The sequence below is a fragment of the Ostrinia nubilalis genome, chromosome 2 (assembly GCF_963855985.1).
Source record: "Ostrinia nubilalis chromosome 2, ilOstNubi1.1, whole genome shotgun sequence".
In the NCBI taxonomy this organism is placed as follows: domain Eukaryota; kingdom Metazoa; phylum Arthropoda; class Insecta; order Lepidoptera; family Crambidae; genus Ostrinia; species Ostrinia nubilalis.
Window position 1 is genome coordinate 2,329,114 of NC_087089.1, and position 25,657 is coordinate 2,354,770.

The 25,657-nt window shown below is 36.3% G+C and overlaps 1 protein-coding gene across 1 annotated transcript in view; it reads right to left on the reverse strand.

Annotated features, from left to right (window-relative positions):
* LOC135078129 (uncharacterized) overlaps positions 1-25,657 on the reverse strand; it is a 49,255-nt gene that overhangs the window by 15,718 nt on the left and 7,880 nt on the right. Inside the window, exons 2-4 of the mRNA XM_063972718.1 lie at positions 12,509-14,913; positions 12,354-12,418; positions 12,086-12,273 (exon numbers count right to left, since the gene is read on the reverse strand). Of these exons, the coding sequence (XP_063828788.1) occupies positions 12,086-12,273; positions 12,354-12,418; positions 12,509-14,906 (2,651 nt within the window). The 5' untranslated portion in view covers positions 14,907-14,913. The remainder of the gene's footprint in view (positions 1-12,085; positions 12,274-12,353; positions 12,419-12,508; positions 14,914-25,657) is intronic.

Below are 25,657 nucleotides of genomic sequence, written 5' to 3' on the forward strand. Positions count from 1 at the left end.
CGAGGAAAATGAAAATAATGTAGTGTGTAGAATGAAACGAAAGTGAAACATGAGAAAGGAAACAAGTGTTCTTCAGTCACGCGATCCTAGTTTGATCACAGTGAAAGAATAAACAGTAATTCGAGTTATGCAAAAGGGTAGTTTAGGGCCACAGAAGACATGCTTTTTTCAGCAATCGTCGATTTTGCGACTGTATCGATGCAGTATCGCAATTTCGCGATGTCATGCGTTCGGAGGCGGTATTGGAATCGCGAGTTTTAGCGATGTCGCTGCATAGAGCTTCCGAAAAGCGACTCAACCGCCGAGTTTGGCGTTAGTGTGTTTTTTAAGGGTGTGGACTGTATTGTCGCTGCATTCAGCTTTTCAAAGCGGCTATATCGCCGATCAACGATACTACTGTGGGTCTAGACATAGTGCAAATTATGATCGCAAACCAGTCGAAAAGTGGTCGAAAACCCTCTTTTTTGTATGGAGTTTTGACGGATTCGATTTTCGATTCGATCAAAAAGTGCGTTTTGTCTAGGGGGGCTGATGATTTTAGGACGACAACTGACGGCTAAGTTTCAATGACCCCGTCTAGTGGGTAGGCCTCGCCATCCTGGTGGAGAGAGTCCCATATAACCCACTGACTATCCCCATCGGCCAGTGGATATGCGCAAAGCATTCCCGACGATAAAAAGGGTCATCTACGTTAAGCTTTAAGTCCTTTTTTCGCTTAAACCCGATTACATAAGCAAAAATATTGTGCCATTTATGTAAGCAAACGCCAGCACTGGTCGAGTGGAGCCAAAACTAGGTCAATGAATGAACGTGCACTATTATATTAATGTAAAGGATGATTTGGCTCGCAGCCAGATCCTTCGCTTGTAAACATCCGGGTTACTTATAACATTGAAGTATCACGGTCGAAGCGAGAGTGAGAGTGAGACTTGAATGGAATTTCATAAATTCTCAACTTAATAGGAAGAATTTAAGAATAGATGCATAGAGAAGGCTCTTTTACATCATAATAGCGATATTTCTAACGATAGAAATTTAACAATTCATTTTGATTATCCGTTTCAGGGTTTCAGTGACTAATGCCCATTTAGGAGGTGACTGGTGACGATTTACTATTCCCTAAAAAAACATAGGTACATAATATTTTTGTCTACTTTAACCTATTTTTTCTCCTACAGTGGGGATTTTACTTAAGTCACAAAATCAGATTTTATGAATCAGATAATGTTGACTAAAGCGTGAATTATGATTATTTTAAAAGAAAATCCTTAAGTTCTTGCAAGAAATTACCAGAGTAGTAATTTGTAATTTTAAATAACCTTATCAAGTTCATAATAAATAATAAGTTAGATTGCGTGTCATAAAGGCTAGATTGCTAACAAGAAAGATCTACTTAGATTTAGAACTTTATTAGTCGTTGCGAACATTAATTTCTCAGATGTACTTATAATGAGTTGTAAGTACTGCTCATATTATAGAAACGTTAAAATGATAACGTTTGTATGTCATTCATGTAATACCAACGAATTATCCAGTAATTATAGGCTTTTAGGCTATAATTTATGAAGATTATATCTTTTTGAATATCATGCGAACGAAGTCGTCAGCTAATATGGATGTAAATACAAAATTACTAATTCTATTTGATATAAGTATTTATAAGTACTTAAAGCATAAACTCAGTCGAAAGTAGTTCCTAGTTCTGCGTAGTCTCGCCTTTTCAACTGTTACAAAAAATATAGAAATATTTGTATACTATAAATAACGATAAAAATTCAAATACATAAAAAAAAAACAAGCTTGCGATATGAACAACACGCTTCAAACCTTTGAACTTTCCCAAATTAATCCAAAGCCACCGTTATCGTTGCGAACAACAACGTTAATGCCAACATCGTTATTACGGTAACCATAGATTGTTCACATTAACGGTGTCAGAGTCAATGGTAACCTTTGGAAGGGCGCCGCCCGCCCTAGACGCTAACGATTTTAATTATAAAACAATCTCGTGTTATGTTAAATGATTTTAAATTTCAACATTGTGGCGTAGATTTGGTTGATTTAGTATGATAAAATGGTTTTGAGATCCGTTTTTAGTACAGTCACAAGAGTACGTACTTAATGAAGTACTTCATAATTATAGGTATTTTTAAAATTTTTCGAGCCGATTTTTACTCGTAGTAATAACTATAACTAAATAGAGCTTACAAACCTGCGTTTTTAAAACGTATTTATGTTAAATAAATAAGTATAAATAAATACTTATACACTACATCTATAAGATTTCAGCTAAAGTTATTTTATTTCATTTATTTCTGGAAATAAAAGGCTTAAAAATGCGCTTTCACACTAAAATATGTAAATAAATAAATACAGCTTTATTTCTTTGCCTGTATCGCGGCTGCCAATGAAAACAACTTTTGTTACAAGAAAGCCCTTGAGCTTAAAAGCTTATTCTTATCTGTTACGCCCTTAACAAAGTCCTTCAGTGAAAGTAACACTGAATAAACATAAACAGACTGTATCGATTCAATCGATATTGTGTTTACTCGCTCGGGGTAGCCATGAATTATGCATGCACGCTTATTGCTAGTGACTAAAGGTAATTGACGCCCGTATTCACAAACATTACTGTGAGGTCTCACAGTGCGCGTGGACGCACAGGGTCACACACGAACCAATCACAGGGCTCTATTCAACGCTGTGCGTTCGATTTTCTGCTTCACCTAAGCACGCATCGTTTGTCAATACGGGTGTGAAAGTAGTTCTATGGAACTCACTGTCTATGAAACGCATCACTAGAGGTTTATATGGGCATTTGGGCATGTGAACGAAGGAAAAGCCTTAAACTTTGTTTGCTTAATTTCAGGTACCTACGTGATCGGCGAATGTCTGCGAACGCGCGCGAGCAAATGTTCGGGTTGGTGAGTAAAAATTAATAATTAATTGTTTATTTTCTATAATAAGTTCAAGGTAATTTTGTGACGGCTGAAATTAAAAAATAAACTGTTTCTCTATCTGCCACAATATCCTGCCTTCGATAAAATTAACATCACGTGAAATAGACTTTTTGGATTAATATTTAAACGTGAAAAATGCACGTCTCGTATGTCCAAGAACGTACAAATACGTGTAATCAGCAAGTTTACTAATGACACAGTTTAACACCGTAATAGTCCCCACTGCCACTTACGGTCTACATATTGTTTTGTAACCGGCAATTCAATATTTTCTACGACTATAAATCATTTTATATTGCAATCGTCCATACAATCAAGGTATCCAACAAGAAAGTAATGAGGGAAACCATACCGCGCATTGGAACAGTAAATATTATGCACAGGGCACAGTCACGAAAGGCCTTTATGGCCGACAAACAGAACCCATAAAAATAATTTAAAAGGGAAAACGATGCGAGCCCGAGGAAATGTGGCTAAACATTTCCCGACTCCCATTCTCCCCATTTCCCCATTCCCCACCTCCCCGATTGTGGATGCAAACACGGGGTCGAGTATCAACATTAGTTAAAACTTGAGCGGTAAAGAGTTGGAATGGCCGAGGGATTGTTTATTCAGAACATGGGAATGACAATTTCATTGGCTAAGTTTGGATCGGGGGCTTCATGTGACTTCAGAAACTCATTGTTTTGAAGTCAATGATATTGTTATTTACTTTTTTGTTCTACAACCATTTTTATGAGCTACTGGTGCTTCTGATTGCGCAAACTTGTTCCCACCGATAAACGTGCCCTCCATGTCACAGCACTATTTCTTTTCTGACAATCAGACTGAATCAAATCTGTAACATCCTAGCCAAAATAGAAGAGTTGTCAGTTTTCTATCTAAACCATATAAAGTTATAAAGTCTGACACTAGGATCATAGTCCCACAGTTCGCAAAGCTGAAGAAAAAGCAATGGAGTGAAAAGAGACTATAGGTCAAACTTACAACGACCACTGCCTTGTAATTTCAATCTTGTTATAAAAGTTCGTCGTAAAAGACAATTCGGTGGTACAGGAGCAAAAGGTGTAAACATCTAAGTACCCCCATCAAAATTCCATATCCCTACGAGATGGGCGTAAACTACAAATGTTTATCTAATTCGAATGTTGCCATAAGCTCACTTTATGGCGGTCAGTAAGCTTAGACGAGGGCAAATAAAAACCTAACGGCTCCGAGAGTGTACTGTTAGATAATGGGATTTTGGTAATTATTTTGAGGTTGGATACCTTTTATTTTTCCAATGTCTTTTGACAGTTTATTTACACTATGATCCGATGAGATACAATTTTGTAATACAGTGTTAGCCCAACTTATAAAATATTGGACATACTCTGGACCGCACAGAAAAAGGGTCGGTTAGAAAATCTTCAATATCTTCAGAAGTAGGTACCTGACCTAGCTCTATGAAATAAAAATACTAAATTAATTCAAGCTTTTTGTTTATAATAAATGTAAAATAATTAAAAAAAGTGTAGTTTTTCCAGTAGTTTTTATTTCATAAAGCTAGGTCAGGTTTTCTGATGATATACATACATGGAAGTTTTTTGACCAACTCTTTTTCTTTGCGGTGTATTACCTCACCCTATCTGGCCAGAGGCAGCGTGGGGAGTGTAGGACAAATCCTCTATTTGCCTCTGGTAAATTAGAAGGGGTTGTGCTCCTGCAGTGGATATTAAATGATGATGATAATGACAATGATTAGAAATGGGTATGACGTAGGGGAGACCGAGGAGTTCAGTTGTAACAGTGGTGAGTTGTGACATTATATCGATTTTCGGAAACGTATTAACGAGATTTAAATTAAAAAATGCGCACTGTTACGAGCTCGCTAGTAGTTAATAAGTTCCAAAAAATCGTCAATGTCACAACTTTCTCTGTTACAACTCTCCTTGGTCTCTCCTATCAACAGGGGTTGTTGTGGGTTCCTCGTGTATAAATCATTTTGTGTTCTACAATGATCTCTGTATTATTAAGTTGTAGGTATATTTTAGCACATTACTAAAACCAATATTATTTTTATAGTAATTTTTAATAGCACTGCCTAATTACCTTTACACTTTACCATTTTACCGGTAGATAACCGTACCCAAAGATTGTTTAACGAAATGGTGAACGACTGTTTGGAGAAGTATTGACTTGGGCGAGTGTTTGCGAATGTCGAGGACCGCGCGTTTGGACGGTCGAGTTGAGTGGAAAGGAGAAAATAAAACATTCTAGGTATAAGGAACTTTTTCTTAGTCTCTATCTCCAAGGAAACTCTATTGGAATAGGATCGAAATGTCTTTTGTCAATGAGCAGACTGTTCTTTATCTCAAGAAACAGTTTTAGGCTCGGTTGCATCATGTCACTTTAACTTTAACAAACGTCAAAAATCTGTCAAAATTCCATACAAAAAACACCGGTTATTGTTATAGTTACGGTTACAGTTAGGTGGAGCAACTCAGCCTTAGTGTTGAAAATTTCGCCAGTAAATGTCCCACATAGTGTATGTGGCCACTTCGAGTACTGAGGAGTTAGAACAACAAATGACTTATTAGAAACGTTTATAAAAGTATGAAATAAAGGATACCAGACTAGAAGTTAGGTCTGATGCAAAACTCTACAATCGTGAGTTCGTATTAGTACACTTGGCCGGGTTTTGAATTTTGTGCCGACCTTGTTTGCCATAGGCATACGGGACTTTTCCCACCTCTCGTTACCATCGCTGCAACTTTAGTGTAGGCAGGATCTACAGCTTGACCGCCAATAAAAACCCAACCAGCGAAGGTCAAGTTTGTCCCGGGGGAAAGTTAAACTGTCATTGGACCCGCCATAGGCATCAAGTGTTTTTATGGTGCAAACGAGGCACGGTTCGTAGCAATTTACGACGGCTACTGATGTCAAACATTGATCGATGGCCGTCGCGTCGTGGACAATTGATTACACGAGCGCTTTATTACTTTAATTATTAAATGAGTTGTTTTTGCTATTATGTTACTAAACTGTATGTATAGCATTATCTTTGGAAAACGGCACATCAAGCTATGGCGTCTATTGGTTCTCAGAGGTCGATTTCGCAACAAAATTGTTAACGCCCGTACTCACAAACATTAAACAGGTCTCACAGAGCGCGTGGACGCACAGGGTGACACACGAATTAATCACAGAGTTCTATTCAACGCTGTGCGTTCGATTGGTTGCTTCACTTAAGCAAGTAATCGGTCCGACGGATTAACCATTCCAATTACGTTGATTTACCTGTAATATCCCAAAAGAATTGCTGAAATTGTTTGTTCCACCTCATTACTTACGCCCGTAATCACAAACGATACTTGCTTAAGTGAAGCAGCAAATCGAACGCACAGCGTTAAATAGAGCTCTGTGATTCGTTCGCGTGTCACCCTGTGCGTTCATGCGCACTGTGAGACCTCATAGTAATGTTTGTGAATACGGGTGTTATAATCAGCGATATTTTGTAAAATGCTCTATCAAAAAAATGTAAAGTCAAATTGTTCAATTGATTTAAACACTAGTCTCGATGGATTATAAAAGATATTTCATCGTAATTAATCAAGTATAGTTAATTCGTTCGTGATTGCAATCAATCTTGATACATAATTATTGAGATGTATTGGTGTAGGTAATGGTTGTTGACAAGGTCATTGTGATGGAATGTTTATTAATAATGATTGTTTATCGACATCACAAGAGAGACGGAAATAATAATCTCATTAATCTTATGAAATTGTAGTTATTACATTAATACTTATTAAGCTGTCCAGCTTGCTGTCTTGAATCTGTGATTTTGTGATGATACAATCTAAAAACTTTGTACGAGTACCAATAGAGACCTACGAAATCTGGTGGTTTTAAGTTACATTTTTATATGGAACGCAGTTCGTGAAAAAGGCTGAATGTTTGTTCTCCGTATATATTGGGACACTAGCTTTCCGTCCGCGGCTTCGCCCGCCTGGAATTTTGTCTGTCACAGAAAAACTTTATCGCGCGCGTCCCTGTTTCAAAAACCGGGATAAAAACTATCCTATGTCCTTTCCCGGGACTCAAACTATCTCTATGCCAAACATCAAAATCGGTTCAGTGGTTAAGGCGTGAAAGAGAGACAGACAGACAAAGTTACTTTCGCATTTATAATTAGTATAGATTGCAGGATTAAATTAGTTAACTTAAGTTACCAGACTATCAGAAACGGAATGAAGGAATGGCGGTTGGTACGAAAAGGCAATTAGTATGTAGTGAGATTTACACTTTTATTTACAAACGATGCGAAGTCGAACGCACAGCGTTGATTAGAGCTTTGTAATTGGTTCGCACTCACTCAAGTATTGTCTATGAATAGGTCCTTGGGACCCTGTGCGTCCACGCGCACTGTGAGACCTCTTAATGTTTTTGAATACGTGTACCGAAGAGTAATAATCTTCTCAGCACTTGCCATATGTTTGTCTCGAAGCGCTGGTAGGGCCCAATAGATAAGGAGACATGTTAAGTGCCCCATAGGGGCTACCTTTTCTTTTTTAGTATTTACTATATTTTGACGTTCATAAGTGCCACTTGTGGTCTAAACTGATTTTTTTTTAATATTGACGTCATTATTCTTGCTTGTGTCTATTCGGCTTACATTTTTCTATTTGCAACTTTAAACAACCTACTAATATCATTGTTTTTCCATTATCACTAGCCAAGTTATTCAAGGACTACGCCACATGGTACGCTTCTCACGGGAACTCTATATTACAAATACCTATCTGTCCAAAATTATCATCATTGGGTAAGACCAACGAAGCCTATTTTTGGTAACTAGTACCAGTAAAAGTGGTTTTGAACGACCTCTGTATTGTTTATGTGGTCGATATTATGAATCACGATTTTGAAGCAATATTAGCTCAATATAATAACATATTAGACTGAGTATTGCGATTAACCCTATATCCTACTAATATTGTAAATTCGAAAGTTTGTGTGGATGTTAACATGTTTGTTACTCTTTCTCGCAAAACTGAACGGATGAAACTTTACAATATTTTATATTTGTCGATACATCAGCATAACAATAGGCCTTAATTTATAATGACCTGTGACAAATTAAATTGCATGCGGGTGAAGCCGTGGGCATATGCTAGTTTATACAAAGACTCTTTCATAATTGAAAAGCAACCCTAGATAATTGATCTAGGATCTAGTCCATTGGGACTAACAGTATGTGCAAAATATGAAGACCTACCTAACCTTACAGGTTTGGTTTGGTTACCGTCTTATAGTTTAGGTATGCCTATAATCTAAAAAAAACTTTGGCTATAGTTACTTAGGTCTAAACTATCGCAATGAAAATATTTCTACCTAAAGCTGGAATAAAAAAGAAATACCAACAAAAGCGTGCCACTTTCCAACACCAGACAAATTAAATTCCAAAAGCCAATTTTCAGCACTTCATTCCATCAATGGAATTGAAATTGGTGCGTTGCATTATGGGGCTATTCAAAAGTGACTACACCATAATGGACATACTTTCATTGATCGAAGTAATTCGATGTGGTTATTTATTGAATTACTAGCTTTGCCCGCGTCTTTCGTACGTCTGAAAATAGTTTAAATATTTCCCGTTTTTGTAACATTTTTCTTTAATGCTCCGCCCCTATTGGCTGTAGGGAGATGTTATTATAAAGCCTTTGTAGATAAATGAGCTATCCAACATAAAAATGTAACTTCAAATCGGACCAGTAGTTCCTAAGATTAGCGCGTTAAAACAAACAAAGTCTTAAGCTTTTTAATATTACATAGTACATAATAGATATAGAAATAGACCGGGTCTGAAAGTAGAGCCTTGCATGAGCCCGTTGGTAAAGCTAATGATGATTTGATGGACAAAATACACATGCTATCTAAATAACGGGTTCTATTGTATTCTTTGAAATGCCAGTCATTGTCCGTAGTATTTACTAAGATAAGTTGGACTGATGCCAGAAACTTATTTGATAAAACACAATGCGACAGACTATTCCAAAAATTTATTCATTGGGTTTTTAGTACAATTGCTGCAATGGATTTCATTTTATTTGGTTGCAATATAAACTTTAATGAGTTTAATCTTCATAATTAATGATTGTTTGGAAAAACTATCATTACTAATACTCGTAGTAATAGCTTATTAAAAGTTAAAAAAATCCAAAAAATACCACACCAAGATATTAGGAAAAAGACAAAAGTCACAGATGCGCTATGTTATAGCAAGAAACTGAAGTGGCGCTGGGCCGGCCACATAGCTCGTCTGACAGATAATCGTTGCACTAAGCGATTAACTTCTTGGCTGGGTCCATCGGGTACAAGAAAGAGAGGAAGACCAACTACGCGATGGGCTAACGACATAGTGCAAGTGGCTGGCGAGCAATGGATGAACGTGGCAGGCGACAGGGACACTTGGCATTCTCTAGAGGAGGCCTTCACCTCCAACTAACGGGGGGTTCTTACTTCTTTTTTTGCTCAATAATAAAGTAACTTCTAAATATTAGTATGTTAATTATTAGCATGTTTATTAGTTTTATTAGCATGTTTATTAGTTTTATTGTTAATTTTGTGTATAGTAAGAAATAAAAGGCTTTTTTATTTATTTATTTATTTAATAATACTCGTAATAATATTGAGTGATATTATGGAAGCAGCTAGCATGTTTACAATGCAAATGCACTTTTTATTATTAGATAGTATGCGTGTAGGATATTTAATGTATTGAAACCCTTTATTATGCATTAATGATTGTTTTATATACCTATTTGAAACTTACTTTCAAATTAGGTAGTTTTTACTTACAGAACAAGTTATTGTTTGTTGAATTTGGGCCTAAAAGCTTTATTTTCTCTACCACATGGATGAGCTTAATATGTATATTCACGTAAAGTGCCCAGCGGATGGCAGTGCCCCGTGGGAAAACGAAAGCTACAAAGAAATTGGAGTAGGTAAAAATCTACCTCTAGCAATTTAGGCGTATGATCTACAGTATTTTAGTTGAACTCAGTCTCTATCAGTTTGTTTGGAATGTTAGATTAATGACTGTTATTTATATTGTAAACAATTATTATCTTATTAGACTTAATTTCAGCTCCTGAAAAAGTCATGTAATTTGATAGATTCTATTATAACTAAGGTGATAATAGTCCTAGAATACCTAAAGAAGTTTTATAAAAGATCTCACTTAGATCGAGTGATAGATAAGTGATGTTTTCCCATTTCCAAAGGTCACACGAATGGAAAGTGCCACTTAAGAAACAGAGAAACAAAGAAATGTAGGTATAGGTAGTTAGCTATCATTAACCAAAGTGAAATTAGGTATTCACAAGAGCCCAGCCTATAATTTTAGGCAGAAATTAGCCTCGTACTTAGTATTATGTTAATGAGGCTATAGTTTTCAAATATGTTTTCTATATTTGCAAAAGTATTAACTTGGATATTCTCCAGTAAAAGCAGTTGAACAACGAGAGGCAAATCTCGTGATATGGTAAACAGAGCTCGTACTTTAAAATTCAAATGTCTTGATATCGGACTGGAAAACTGGGGTTCCAATATGTCTCCTAAGTCCCAAGGACTAGGTGATAATGTGTAGCATTCATAAGCGACTCACACACGATTCGGTATTCATTTGAATTATGTAAGAGGATCAGGAAAACGGGGTGATGAAGCAGCAAATGTATACTAGCTATACTAGACCTGAAACTTTGGTGAGAAGGCTACAGATTTGAAGGAAAATTGAGGATATTTAGGAATCCTAAAATCATGAAATTAGTAGGATCTTTTGCAGTTGAAAGGAAGCTATTGTGTTTATACGTCACGGCTCCTTGTTATAGATACGACTTGTTATTGCAAAGTAGGTCAACAAGTACATAGATATGTTAGACGACAGCAATTGAAGTGTTTGCCCAACTACGTACTCGATGCCAGTGTTATTGGCATGATTACCTTGCCCCGGCGATTTGCAGCCAATCTAACCATTAATATGTAATTTATTACCGTTAACTCTGAACTCAATTGATTCGTAGCCAGCATAAAAAATGACACTATCAATTACATTAATAATGTGCCGGTTTTTATAGTGCAATAATTTTGGAACTATGATAGGTGCAGTAAGCATTCGTGTTCAATAAAAGTCAATACTCAAGCTAATTAATGAGAAAAAATTAAATGGTATTTTAAAATTAATAACTCAGTGCATGGCCTCATCCAACTGGATGGCAACTGCCCTTACCGATTGGACGCTCCTAATAAAAATGCAGCTTCTATCACAATAGAGGGTTAACACTAGATCGCACTCACACCACACACCACTGTTTGGCTTAAAAAATTTCAATGCGTACTTTTGTATGAGTTGAATATGGAGATTTTGGTACGTGCCACCTCTGCCGACGAGTCGCGACTGCCCGGGACTGCGCCCGGCGGGGATCGATGGCTTTGCGCATGTTCCTTCGCGCCCCGCGTCACTTCCACTCCCAATATCTTATGTATGAGAGCGGAATATGCCAGAGGAAAAGTGAAAAACGCTCTACGCGTCAGTGTCCCCGTAACGATGATATGTGGCCACTGCTCCCTGGGCTCCTCCGGCAGCCTCGTAATCTCCTTTATTGCGTATTAGAACCTCGTTACTCGGTTAATGACGTTTATTCTACTCTCTTGACCGACTTCATCATTCAACGTTCACTAATCGCGTACGGGCATTTGCGATTGGACACGCCGACTTTGATATAGTGAATTTATTATTACTGTGATAAACGCACGGCCGTTATCCGATGCCATAGAGTATTCATTGAATATTATATTGTTGTTCGCTTGCCTTTTAATTTCTTATCGCCTACATGCTGCCATTACGTTTTCACCAGCGTTTCTTGGATTGTTCCAATTTCGTCCACGTTGCCCTTTTCCATTTTTAATGAGGTGGTTCTTTATTCAAGACTGAACACGATACGGTAGACCTTGTGAGTATCTTCTAAAACAGAATTTTTACCACGGTCTATTTCTTAGCTTGCACGCCAGCTTTAATAAAATGGTTTATATTCAAAGAGGCGCCTGAAAAGAAGTTTTAGTCAAATTTTGAATGGACTGACCTGTACTTTTTATCTCTATGCCAGACAGAGATGTAGAGCATTTGGTGCTCGTACATTACAGGTGGGAGGGGCAGTTTCAGGTGCCTCTGGAACTCTGGTTCTTTCTTGCCGTATAGAACTGATGTCCTCTGGAATATCGACCTTTGTGTGGGCAGAGGCTGGTTCTCTGGTACTCCACTGATCACGACCTGGAAAATACATTCAGTATACTTTTAGATTTTGTTACAAGAAAGGTGATATGATTGTCAAAGTTTTCAGTAACACAAACCTTTGCATAGGCATTAATGTCATCCGTTCTTCCTGTAGACCGCTGAAGATCGCGGCAGCGAATCACTGAAAAGAAAAAGAAAAGTCAGCATCCATTTGCAAATTATAATAATAACGATAAACAGTAATAAGGAGGATTCGATAGTCACCACTCACCGTGCACGTCAATGACGTCATTCCTCGTCACAATCTCCAAATCAATTGTGCCTTTGGGTGCTTGGTATCTATCTGTACTTCTTTCCAGACGATTGCTTGCTACACTTCTACGTTTCTCCTCACTGCTGTTAATGCTGCATTCTTCGGGAGAGTACGTTAAGCATCTTCTAGAAGACTTATGCTCGATGACTGGTGTGACAATGTCAGTTGAAAGAAGTTCCTCATCAAGTTTACTGCTTTTGTGAGCTCTTTCTTCACTCAAAACATTGCTTGTTCTCTTTGAGCCAGCAATTGGAGTGATCGGACTTGGTATACCGTTTTCTAATGTGAGACCAAACAGTTCTCTTGACCTTTTGTTTTGAGGTAATGGTTCGTTAGGCATTAAGCTACTATGAGAGACGTTTGAGACTATAGACGTATTGTTGTGATACTGATTCTGTTCATACTCCTGGTCACATGGAGCTAGATAGTTAAACGATGAACTTAAAGGCTCACATAACGATACATTTTGAAGTTCTAAAGCAGGGCTTGGGATACCCATTTCAAGTGTAAGGAAAGAAGTCGATTTGGTTTCGTTTTCTCTTGGTCTCCTATGACTTTCGTTGCTTACAGTAGATTTTTTCCTTCGTATACATCTTTGTCTTCGTAATGCTACATTATTGTTATTTTCTGTTGCTGCAAATAAATCTGGACTTGATTCTGAGGAAACATGACCGAGATTACTCTTCTCGTGTTGTGAGATGTTCATTGATTGCGACCTATTTACTAATTTCCTGTTTCCAGTTCTCGCTCTTGACTTGGGTTCTATAAAAATATCAGGAGTTCTTACTTCCCTTTCGTTATAACCATCACCATCGTCTAAGATAAAACATCCAATAGGTAGATTTTTCAATAATTTCTCATTTACCCTGTGAACAGGTTTTATCCTTTTCGTTGGAGTACACTTCGGTGACACTGAATTTTCTCTCGATAAATTAACGTACCTTGCTTCTTTTATTAAATTGGCCTTGTTTTCAGCTTGTGGATTAACAAATAGATCTTTTACAGCTTCTAGTGGAGGAATTTCTTCTTCAACTGTAGGTTTGTTATCGAACTCTTTATTCAATATTCTTCGTTTGGTTTTGACTATTTTAGTACTCTTGATTATATCTTCAATCATTCGTTCGAGGGTCACATCTCCCATCTGAGTCGTTGACACTGTCGATTCTGTGTCATTTGTCAAAGAATCTTTACCCAAAATAAACTTATTTTCCATCTCAGTTGAAGTTTCTTCATCTTTAAGAGGAATAGTAAAAGGATTCTCTACTTTGGGAAAGAATTCTGTCACGTCATCCGTAAAAGGCTTTCTTTGAGATTTGCTATGCGTGCTCATTGTGCTAAACCTCAGTGCAGCTAACTTTACGGACAAAGGTGTGATAGAGACAGGCGAGCAGCCATCTCTTACTAAGGTATGAGTATCTTTCTTATCTACAGAAGGTGATCTAAAAGAACTCTCAAATTCGTTTGATTTCTTCCTTGTCCTTTTCAATGGCCTTATATTGAGACCATCATTTTTATTGAAATATAAGGGATTGTCCATAAATATGTGATGTCCAAAAATAGGTAAGGTAGTTTTCTCTGTCACTTTGGTTAAGGAAATTGGTTTTTCTATACAGTTTATGACTAAATCTTTATCATACTCTATTTCAACGAGTCCTTCGCTTGTTGTTTTTGTGGTACTTATAGGTTTGCCCAATCTCTTACCAGCTAGGTAGGAAGTTTTGCTACTATCATTTGATACGCTTAGCCTATCAGAAAGTTCATTTAATGAAGGTTCTGAGGTGCTATGACTTAATTTTGGCGATGTAAGTAAACTTCTGTCGACATGTTTGATTCGCCTTTCGGACCTATACGCGCAGCTGTCTCTCCTAAAGCATTCATTGGCGCTAGTCATTTCTAGTTTCCTTTTCTTGGCTTCCCGTACTCGTCTGCTGTACGTTGGAGGAGTGGGCGGCAGGTCTGGTGGTATATCCTCTTTGGAACCATTGATATAGTATTTTCTCCTTTCATAATTCTTCACGGGTGTTGCTGAAGAAGGAGTGATGTTGCTAACATCTTTCAGTGCTAGACCTTCAGATTTTTTTACGAAACCTTCCTTGAAATAGTTTGGAGTATTCCCTATGTAATTGAAGTTTTCTTTATCTACAGTTTTGATGTTGTTCTTCCTGGCTGCAGATCCTAGAGATCGCCTTTGGTATCTGCTGGGTTTCTTGCTTTTCTTTACTGATTGTGCGTCGAGTGATCTCCTGACATTGTTGTTGTATGGTTCGTTGGTGTACGGCTCTCGATCTTCGATGTCCAGCTCGTGGACTGATCGTACGTCTTGGTTCTTCTTACCGTATACAGTCCACTTCAACATTTTGGATCTGAAACAAAAAACAAAACTCACTTTAGTAACGTGACATACAGTTATGAAAGCGAAAGATAAATGGTGAGAAAAAACTGTTGTTACAGTATTTAGTTTCCACTGTAGGACCACGACCTATTTCCCAGAGACAAATGAAGAAGTTGGTCTACACTCCCCCACGCTGTAATTTCATACTTCATTGATAACATAAAGTCGAAATGTAGAGCCTGTTTTGCTCAGCATTCTATCCTTGTTACCGAGATTACTTACTAAAAAAAAAATACATCAAGTTAACCGCTAGCCACTGACGGTTCCACAAAAAATCTGCATATTGATGTAACGGACATCTCCGCTATCCATCACAATCCGTCACGTGGACGGAATCCAGCGATCACGGCGAAATTGCATAACATTGCAAATCTGTGACGCACGATCGCGCTACAGTTAGCCCATTTGTCAGGAAGGTTCATGCATCAATGAGAGTCTGTTAAACTTGAATGTGATGTGTGATGATGACAGTCCATGGTTTTGAATAGTGTTTGGTGTTTTATTTTAGAATAAGGTTTAATATTTAATTGTAGCAGGCCTACAAAGATGACAAAGCGCAAAACTTTAAGTTATATATGAATGAGTACACCTTTTAAATTACTTGTGAAAATCGTTTTAAGACTAATGTATAAAATGAATGTCAATTGTATAGAAGCTGTGTTTTTTTTAAACAAAAATACTATTTTAAACTGATAGAAGTTCTTAACACACGCAATTAGCAAAAATAGGTAGAGTAGTTTTTTAATAAGCGAACGTTATAAAAACATCTCCAAACTTCAAACAATGTGTGAATATGAAAAAAAAAGGTAGGTAAATATCTAAAAAACTAAAACCCTAGTACATTTTTCACGCAAATAACCAATTTAATAGAGCACCATCCACTCCCATTCGTCCGCATGCAGTCTGCCCATTCAAAACCGTCCAATTTCAATTTCAATTGGATTCGCAACGAGAACTGTCCGAATTCGAGTGCTTCGTGTCTCGGGGCTTTACTAACAAGTTGATGATATTCAGTTTTGTTAACTGTTTTTTTAAACATGGCAACATCACATAATGAGTGATAGAGTTAGATAGCTGAAAATACTTGATCAGTACGTCGTCTCACGGTTTGAAATTGAAATAGTCTTAAAATTATAAAATTCAGTTGTTATTGGTTTAAAAAATGCTTTTACATGTTCCTGTATATTGATTTAACTCTACCACTCATCTGGTCAATACATAAGCTACTGAGGAGAAGCAGAGCACAAGAAACTCATGCCCGTTTTCACCATCAATTCTTAATTTTTAAGTGACCCCTATGGTAACACATAACAGGAAGATTGTATGTTTAATACATACATAATATCAGCATTGGACCCGTGCGTGCAGGTCGCTAGTTATTTGTATAAAAATACATATTTTACTAACAAAAACCATTTTTCACCTTATAATTACGAGTACCATGTCACGTAGATAAATTGATTTTGTTTTGCATTACTTCTTTTGTTTTTTCATAATCGAAAACGTCAAAGCGTTTCTAAAAGTTTATTTTGTAACTGGCCAGTAATGTTCACCTTAAACGAGCAAAAGAAAAAAGTTTCTGTTTTAAGCATCATTTTACATACAGATTAAAATTTCTTCAACTGGCCAGTGTTTTAATTTGATATACCAACAACAAAAAAAGTTTTCAAAAGACGCGTCATGTATTAAAGACCTAACCAGGCATTTATGTTGTAATCAAAATACTTTTTATATTAAACGTCTTGATGGCGACGCATTTCATGGACCAGTTTGCGAGTTAGTAGAGCTTATTAAGATTCCGACCTCCAACGACCATCGTCCGAATTTTTCAAGGACTTCTCGATTCTTAGTCTGGACATCAAAATTTTGAACTGAATTTAGTTCTTTTTTGCTGAATTTGCAATTACTTCTACAGTTTTTAGTACTTAGATGCGGGTTTTAGAGGTGTTTAAAGTTACTACACCACCTAGAAACTTCTATTGTAATCTTACTACGTTCTATTGTGTCTAACTGGTACAGTAATAAACACACTTCCAAACTTCGTTGTAAGAGTAAATCTTAAAATTTTATTATGTACGTGCGAGTGGAACATCGCACTTGTTTTGTACATGAGCCGAAAGCCGTTAAGTTTAGAGCCGAATGTGGGCTAGTGGGTTTATGGCTTTACTGAATTCATACACTTTTGTAGGCGCTTGAAGTTACGATCGTCATTTGTTTGCCTTATGGATTTATGTTTACTCGCGATTTGCTTAAAAAAAGGGAAAATGGAACGCGATTTCTCCGTTTAAAATAAAAAACCGTTATATTATTTGCGGAGGTTATGGAAATTAATTTAGAATGCGCGTAGTTAAGTTTTCACTTTAATTGTTAACTAAACAATTAAGCACGCTTCATTAGCATTAAAGAAATGAAAGCAATCCGACCCCCACCAGACTGATTTACAATTCTAAAATCGTTTCTAATTTGACAACAAACGTCATTCTAATCTAATTATCACGCCAATCACCTCAACTAGTCGCTTTCCAACTAAATCGCGACCGTATTATTATGCAAACTCCAAAAATTCTTTACAAAAACCTTTGTTGATAGCTCGAAACGGCCGATTTCATCTCGGTTACGCTGAAGGCAATAACTCACATATTCCTTTGCCTACCAAATTGACTGTGTAATTATGATTTTGGCGCGCATTCATACCGACCGTGCTCTGACAGTCACATGCTGCGTTCCAAAACCAGTGTGTACACAAAACGACCCTGGAGAATTTCGCGAACTAATACAACACCGCAAAAACAGGGCGTACGACTTGGTCCATTATCCTCTCCCTAGCTATTCAACAAATTACTATTGAATATAAGATTTCTTCTGGAGCATTTTTTAATATCAAATGCACGTCTCGCGAAACAGGGGTAGCAGAACAAAAAGTTTCTCTTAAAACGTTCGATTATTTCTGAATAGGTCCGATTTCCGAACGCTGTAAGAAATAAGGTTTAGTTTCATACAGTCCACAGATTTGCAACTGTACGATGAGCTCTCGTCTGCGTCGCCGTTTTCAATGGCACGAAACACGTTTTAGCGGATTTCGATTTTTTGATTTGAATTTTTCTTAGCGGCCAGTGTAAGATCAGTTCTTTTCTTGCTTGTTGTATCGACAATTTGACCTCTAAGCGCACGCGTTAAGAGCTTTTACTATCGTTTGATGAAAACCAGAGATAAGGGTCTTTTTAAATGTTGAAAGAGTATCAACCGGCTTGCGCCAAAACTGACCGGGTATTTTACTTTAGATTTTGAAAGTGATCTGGACCTTTAGGGCTCAGCTCAATTGTTAAAAGTGAAGAGTGTTTTTGCAGATAATTAATATTCTTTTCTCAAGAGTCGTTACAGTTACAGCCATTAAAATAGAGCTCTCGTTGACAACGATACTTCGAATGAACCGAGTAAAATTGCAACACAAACTGAAGTTGAATTAGAAACTTAGTTAAGGTTGATTATCAAGGTAGAGTTAAGTAGGTACGTTTCATAATGAGCACATTAAAACACTTTTCTTTCCTTGAAGATAGAAGAAAAATTTTACTGAAACTCAAGATAAAGGGGGTATCATCAATTATCATAGCTAATAATAATTAGAATCATAAATTATGTACTTGAATATCACTATTTACTGGCTATATGTGCAAGCTAACCGCACGAAGCCAATCGAAAAATCAAGAAAAAATTTAGCACGTTTTCAAACTATCACCGAGTCATTCATCAACTCGTCCCAAGCCACAATTTGTCGACTTCGATTAAAAAAAAGAAACTTTTACTATAGTCACATGTCATTGTCAAACGCCCAATGGCACGTAACGCATTTCCACATTTTTCCACTCACCAGTGACATGTTGTGAACCAAATGTTAGTCGGTTGACGGCAGGTGGCGCTGCTCATGTTTTATTCAAAGCTTTGACCCCACGGTACCATATTGGTGGCTGGCATTTTTTAGTTTTATATGCGAGTATGTGGCTTATAGTTTATGACTAGAAAGGTGTGCTGAAATATTTCTGTTATTTGTTGGCATATAAAAGTACCTATCATATACAATAAACAAGTTTTAGGCTGAGTTGTTGTATCACCTAACTTTGACCGTAACTGTAACGATAACCGGTGTTTTTTGTATGGAGTTTGACAGATTTTTGACGTTTGTCCAAATTAGAGGTTGAAAAAGCTCGTCACTTTAACCGACTTCAACTAAAGAAGGAGGTTCTCAATGAGGGCTATCGTTTTAGCGCTCACCAGTTAGCGCCACTGTAGAGTAAGGTCCTGTCACTTGCTAGTAGCGAAGACAGTGGCGCCAACTTGTGAGTGCTAAAGTGGTAGGAGGACTATCGCATTTGCACTCATCAAGATGGCGCCACTGTAGAGTAAGGTCCTGTCAATCGCCAGGGGTGCCAACTGTTAAGTATAAAAACGATAGCCCTCATTCGGTACGTATTTTACAGCTATCATTGTATCAAAAGCAGAATCAAAGTAAGATCTGACGTTTTAAGTTATTTTCCTTACTAAACAGCGATTTATAGCATTTTAAACTAAGTTTATCACTTCTGCATGCCCCTATGGTGGGCATGTTACATTGAATTTTGATCTTGAGTCCGTTCAATAACTAAGTAGGTATTCTAGGTATCTACTTTTATAAAAGAACGACGTAAATACAGTTGTTAAGAGTAAATTACGTAAGAAAAAACAAGAAATAAACATGTTCTACAAGACAGGACAAAAAAAAGCTCATTTAATTTCCCAGTAAATATAACATGCATTGGCAGATGCAAATTAATGGCACTAAATAAGAGCGCGTGCCAATAAAATGCACCTGCACCGCACCGGGCGTTATTGTAATTGACTAATTAGATGTATTGGTGATCTTTAAAACGAGATCGAACCCTTGGTGTTATTTTGTTAAATGCACGTACGGACAACAGCACATTTAATATAAACGCTGAGGCATCTTTTATAAAGCGTTTATAATACATGCTATTTGTTACTAGAATGTGTAGTCTGTAGTTGTACTAGCTTAAGCCCGCCCGCGGCTTGACCTTTCACACATTTAGCTTATCAAAAGCATATTCCCCCCTCCCCCCTCCAAAATATCCAACAGTGAGTTAAACGAAAACTAAGATAATGATAAAACACTTCACCGTATATTAATTACTTTATGCATTTCATTTAAAGTTCTTTTCTTTTAAAAGGTAGAGTCTTAAAGCAAACACATCAAACAGGAACTGTCCCTTTAACCACTAAGTATGAAAAGTATTTTTAAGCCTTAGATAATTTTAATAAAGTTCAAAATACGTTGAAGATCGTTGGGACACCTTCAGGTAGGTTTTGGAACTTCTAAAGGTGGTTACTGAAGCCTGGTCCGTGAGCACGTAGAATTTTGCACAGCAATATAATTACGCGCGAGCGATAAGGATGGGTAGCTTGGGGTCATTGCACAAAATTCTACGTGCTCACGGACCAGGCTTTACAAGTATTACATTATGGTGATTCTATGGTCATTGTAAGTAACAGTATTACTCGAAGAGTATTAACTTCCGCTACAGCTATGTAGTTGAAAAAGTGACAAACATCATCACCTGAACTTCTCTAAAACATGTAACTTCTAAACCTATCAATTTAAACTCTACAGTACTACTAATAAAGTTCATACCAGAAGTGCTACCAATACAGCCTCGGACATATCAAAGGATATTCATATTTATCTCAGTGTGTTAAAGTTGAAAATCGATTGTCATCTCATATGCGCACGCGCACCCCCGCTTGAAACGCAGCTGGTACGTACGCGCCTCGATAAGTGCTACTAATTGTACTGCAATTAGATATTGAGTGTTTGACCTTACTTGTTGACCTGTGGACGCCAATTTGTTTTTTATTGTGTTGGAAAATGCCTCAATATAGTGATAGGAATTTCCAGCATACTAAGCTGTATATTTTCATAATAAAGAAAATTCCAACTAATTTTATAAATGCGAAAGTAACTGTCTGTTACGCTTACACGCCTAAACTACTGAACCGATTTTGATGTTTGGTACAAAGATAGTTTGAATCCCAGGATAAAAACTGTCCTACGTCCTTTTTCCTATGTTTTTAAATATTTTCTTATGACAGCTTTCTCCTATGGCTTCTTCAAAGCTTGAAGTCAACTTATAACAAAATTAATTTTAAAGCATATTGAAACGATAGTTTAAATAATATTGTTGAAATCCAACTAAAATTATCCATCTTTCGCTAGTTACGAAACAATAGAGCAATCGAAATCAACTTGTTTAAACTGTATTGTAGTAAGTTCTATATCTTTATTCGTTCGCGTATTACAGAATAATCTGATATTAATTTCGTCTTACTGTGTTTTGTGTGCATATAAGTTTTAAATTAATAAAATAATAAGCTGATATCGTCATATAGGTAGATTTCGGCCTTTCACAGAAGTCTTGAAACACAATACTCGTGATGATCAGTAAAAACTTAACTATGAAACGGAGTTCTATAAAATTTGCTTATAAAAATGTCCAAACAGACGTTCAAGTTGAAATATATGTAAAATTACTTATGATTTATTCCTAAAATTGTATAAAATTATGTAACCAAATATTTAGTGCGCTAACGCACAGCGGTCAACAACCCTCCCCCACAATATGCCGTAACTTACGTCTACTGTATCTATTATAATTTATAATTTTATCTACAATCTCGCCATATGGCAGTCTAGCAGACGTATCAAGGGGTTTTGGTAATTTCATAGAAAATTTAATATCTCTCGTTTTTTGAGGTAGGCCGTAAGTACAGTTTACTATCTTTACGTAGTTTGATGTAAAGCACATTAATAAAGCTCTATATGAGTTGTTAAAAACATTCCGGAGAAGTTATTTTATTTCGGAGTCTTCTTTCGGAGAAGTTAAAGAAAGCATGCTAAAAATAACTTTATGGAAGTCTTTGATCTTTTGGTTCTTGGCACCATATTATTATAGGTATGCCTAAAATGTTAGCCAGAGCTTTTTGAAAGCATTTTTTAGAATTCTATTTGCACTGCGTTGGTTCCGTTCAAATATTCGATATTGTCGTTCGCTAATTTCACATACTCGTTCGTGACCGTAGCGCAACTCTTCGATAATTCCACAGTTTGTACTTCCAGAACATGAAGAAAACTTTAAATCCAGATTTGCCTCGAATGCTCGAGAAATTAGAGTTTCTCTAGAAAGAAACCAAAGTACAAAATGTTAAGAGTGTTGGTTTAAATCAGTCTTTTTTATGAATATTTCAATAAACAGACACCTCAAGTACGAGAAAATACAGTTTAAAAACGTACTAAGTATCATATTTAAAAAGCTCTTAACGGTAGAGCGAGCTTAAAAGTAGTTCCAAAGAAACTGCGGTTAAACTTATTATCAAGCTAACATTTATTTTCAAAAGGGCACACATCCTCGCCGTTTTAGCTCTTTAGCAGTTTAAAAAGGTCTTAAGTCCACTTAAGTTGTTTTAAAAGGGCGTAAGTCCACGCGTTAAAAGCATTTATGTTCCTAAAAGAAACTTTTTCGAAGAATGCTGCCCTAAAGGTATGGACATAAACGCATTCGCCGTAAAATTAAAGGGCAAGCTTCGTTAATTATTTAGAGCTTATGTAATTAACGTGAGAGAGTGTTTGTTTTGTACGATATTTCAATATAAACACTGGGGTGGTTTCAATTTGAGATTTATCTGTTTAATTTTAAAGGTAAAGTGTTTAATTTTTTGGTTTTTATTTGTTTAATGGTAGACTGTTAATGGTTTTTAATAATAGGCTGTATGTCCTTTTTGGTTCTAATTGATTTTTTAAATTATGGGTTATTCTTAGAAATTTGCATTTTTAGTTAGGCTTACTTTACATTTTAAAATTGAGGCATCATTAAGTCTTTAGAATACACAAAAATTGTTTGAATGAAAGAAAAAAGAACTAAACTAGCATCAATGAGTGCATGACGATGATTTTGTTTTAAATAAAAAAAAAATAGTGAAAAAAGTTTTTGTATTTAATTTCTTCCCATACATATTGGATATCCAATCTCACTTGGCTGACTTGAGAACGTTGTGCTGGTTAATTTTCTATACTCTTCGACCTCAAAAAAATCTTGGCAGATGTCAGGGCACCCTCGGCATTGTTCACTTAACAATCGCTTTCGGATTCGCTCAAACTAAATCAGAATAATAAGATCATTGTCGTATCTGGAGCAAGATCCTGCATCTTTGCTTTGTCATATTGTACGAGGAAGTGTGCGAATATTCAGAAGATTCAAAAGGTCACGGAATAACGGTCTTATTTACCAAAGAGTAAAGACTGTATTCCTGTCTAACATTCGTAACGGTTGTCAAGGAGTTCCGATCTAGTTTTTTTATTGGTATGATTTATTTTTGACAACAATCGCACCTTGACGGCGTTGTGGGAAATTTACGAGCAAACTCGAGGGGCGGTGGACTCAATACGCAATCAGTATTGAGAAATAATTCGTTTTGTAATCTTTTGGGGCTGGAAGGTCATATAGGTGGGTTTTAATTTAGGGAGTCTATCTTTATTAAACTCTGTGGTATAACTGGCAGGTGAAAAGAAAAAAGTTTCAACAGAAAACAAGACAGTTTTTCTTAGGTTGCTTTTTCAGAATGTGGCAGAAACTGGCTGGAAAGAAGTAAAAACGGTAAAAGAAAGTAGCAAAAAAAATTTTCTGGCAGAAAACAGTCATGCAACTACATAAAAAGCATTTATATTTACAGATTTATAAAATAATCTAGAATGAATCTTTATTAAAGTAAATTAAATGGTATTAGTGCAATATTACCCTCATAGAACTTCCCCGATTCTCTTGTTAAGTAATCAAACGTCTTTATCACTGTGTAACGTTCATTTATTGGCTATAAAACTACCGCACTCTACCAACATAAATATTACTCAAAAAGATAATCCCAATGTACTTAATTAATAAGCTGTAAAACTTTACAACCACTTTCGCTTTATCCTTTATAACATAAAACTTTTTTTAATAAATTGCGTATGAGAAATGCCCCTCTGAAAGTCGATATTTCATTCACAATACCTGGCTGCATGCCGTTATTCCTTTGCCTTCTTCGAATGTGCAAAAAAAATTGAACTCGCTCTATTGTCAACTTCAAAATGGTTCTCTTTTCAAACATTCGAACATGACTTTTCTGAAATGGCGGGTTTTTAAAGGGGTTCTTTTTCTTCTACAACCAGTTTTTCGGTTACCTGAGTACCTGCCAATGACAGTTGTCGATTTGTTAATGTTTATGTAACACATTAAAAGGTTTCGGACATGGCGGACTTGGAACGCCATTCTCAAATAGTTTTTTCAGCGAGGATTACTAAGCGGTTGGTTAACAAAAAGCTAGTTTTTGGTTAAAATTTAAAAGTAAAATAGATTTTTTTTATAGCAACAAAGGTAGAGAAGCCAAAGTGTTAATGATCTGAAAAATATGATAATATTCTAGACTTAAAAAAATTTGGTAACTTGAAGTAAAAAATCGCATCTTTGAAGTCAAAGATTAATTGTTATGATGAATGATGATGATGTGTTTAAAATTTAATAAATATTTTACAATTTCCATTTATTTATTTATTCTTATAGGTTTCATTTACAGTTTGTTACAAAACTGCATCGCACAATATAATTTCACAACGTTTCAAAATATTTATGTACTTTGAGAACGATTTATGACATGTTACATAATATTTTATGTAATATACTCAACTCAAACCAAAATAGCTTCTTTCTCACTCAAAGTTCGCACAGAAAGGGTTGAATGTTGAATCACATACATCCAACTATAGCCCAAAACTGCTTGTCTATGCCTACAGCTTATTTAATACACCACGTCGTGGTCGCAGCCCTGGGAACTAAATCCCTTAATCCAAGACCCGGAGGTCAGGAGGCCAACCATGTGATTTATTGGACACCTGGCTTAGATGGAAGAGAGGGATAGCGATATACAAACCGACACGAGTCAAAAAGAGACGGAAGAGTTTTGTAACTTTAAAATGTTGATTTATTTGTTTTTAAATAAAAATTAAGGCAAAGACATACACGATTGTCGAATTTGTTGAGGACGACCGTTGAAATTGAATGGCTTTCAAAAGTAGACCATGAAAAAGGAACTGATTTATTTTCATAAATAAATATTTAGATCTAGGCTAGATCTTGTTTGGTTAAAAAAAAACAAAAAATAATCGACACAAAAATTCGCATTTATGTTGTTATAAGTAACTAATAAGTAACTGAAAAACATTATTTTTAACGCGAGACGCATGTTAAAGGATTTCTGCGATACATCGAAAACCAAGTGGACAAACATTTGTATAGAATGCAACTTCTGTAGAAACATACTTATTATTCTATTACTAGAGGTTTAAAAAAACAACAGACATTAAGCAAAAGCCATCTTTCAAAGACACACCAACAGTTACTTACACTCACACTGGAGATTAGCAAGAAAAGCAATTAATTGATCCGGCCGAGAAACGAACCCGGAACCTTTCGGCATACTAGGCAAATCACTTGTCCAGATGTCTTGCCATATTGAATCTACGTACCAAATGTAACCATTTAGTGATTCCGCATTGATATTAAAGACCAATTAGCTAGTATGTTGCATTTTACTCACTCACTGTCAATTACCAAACAGTTAAGAGTCCCACGTACCGT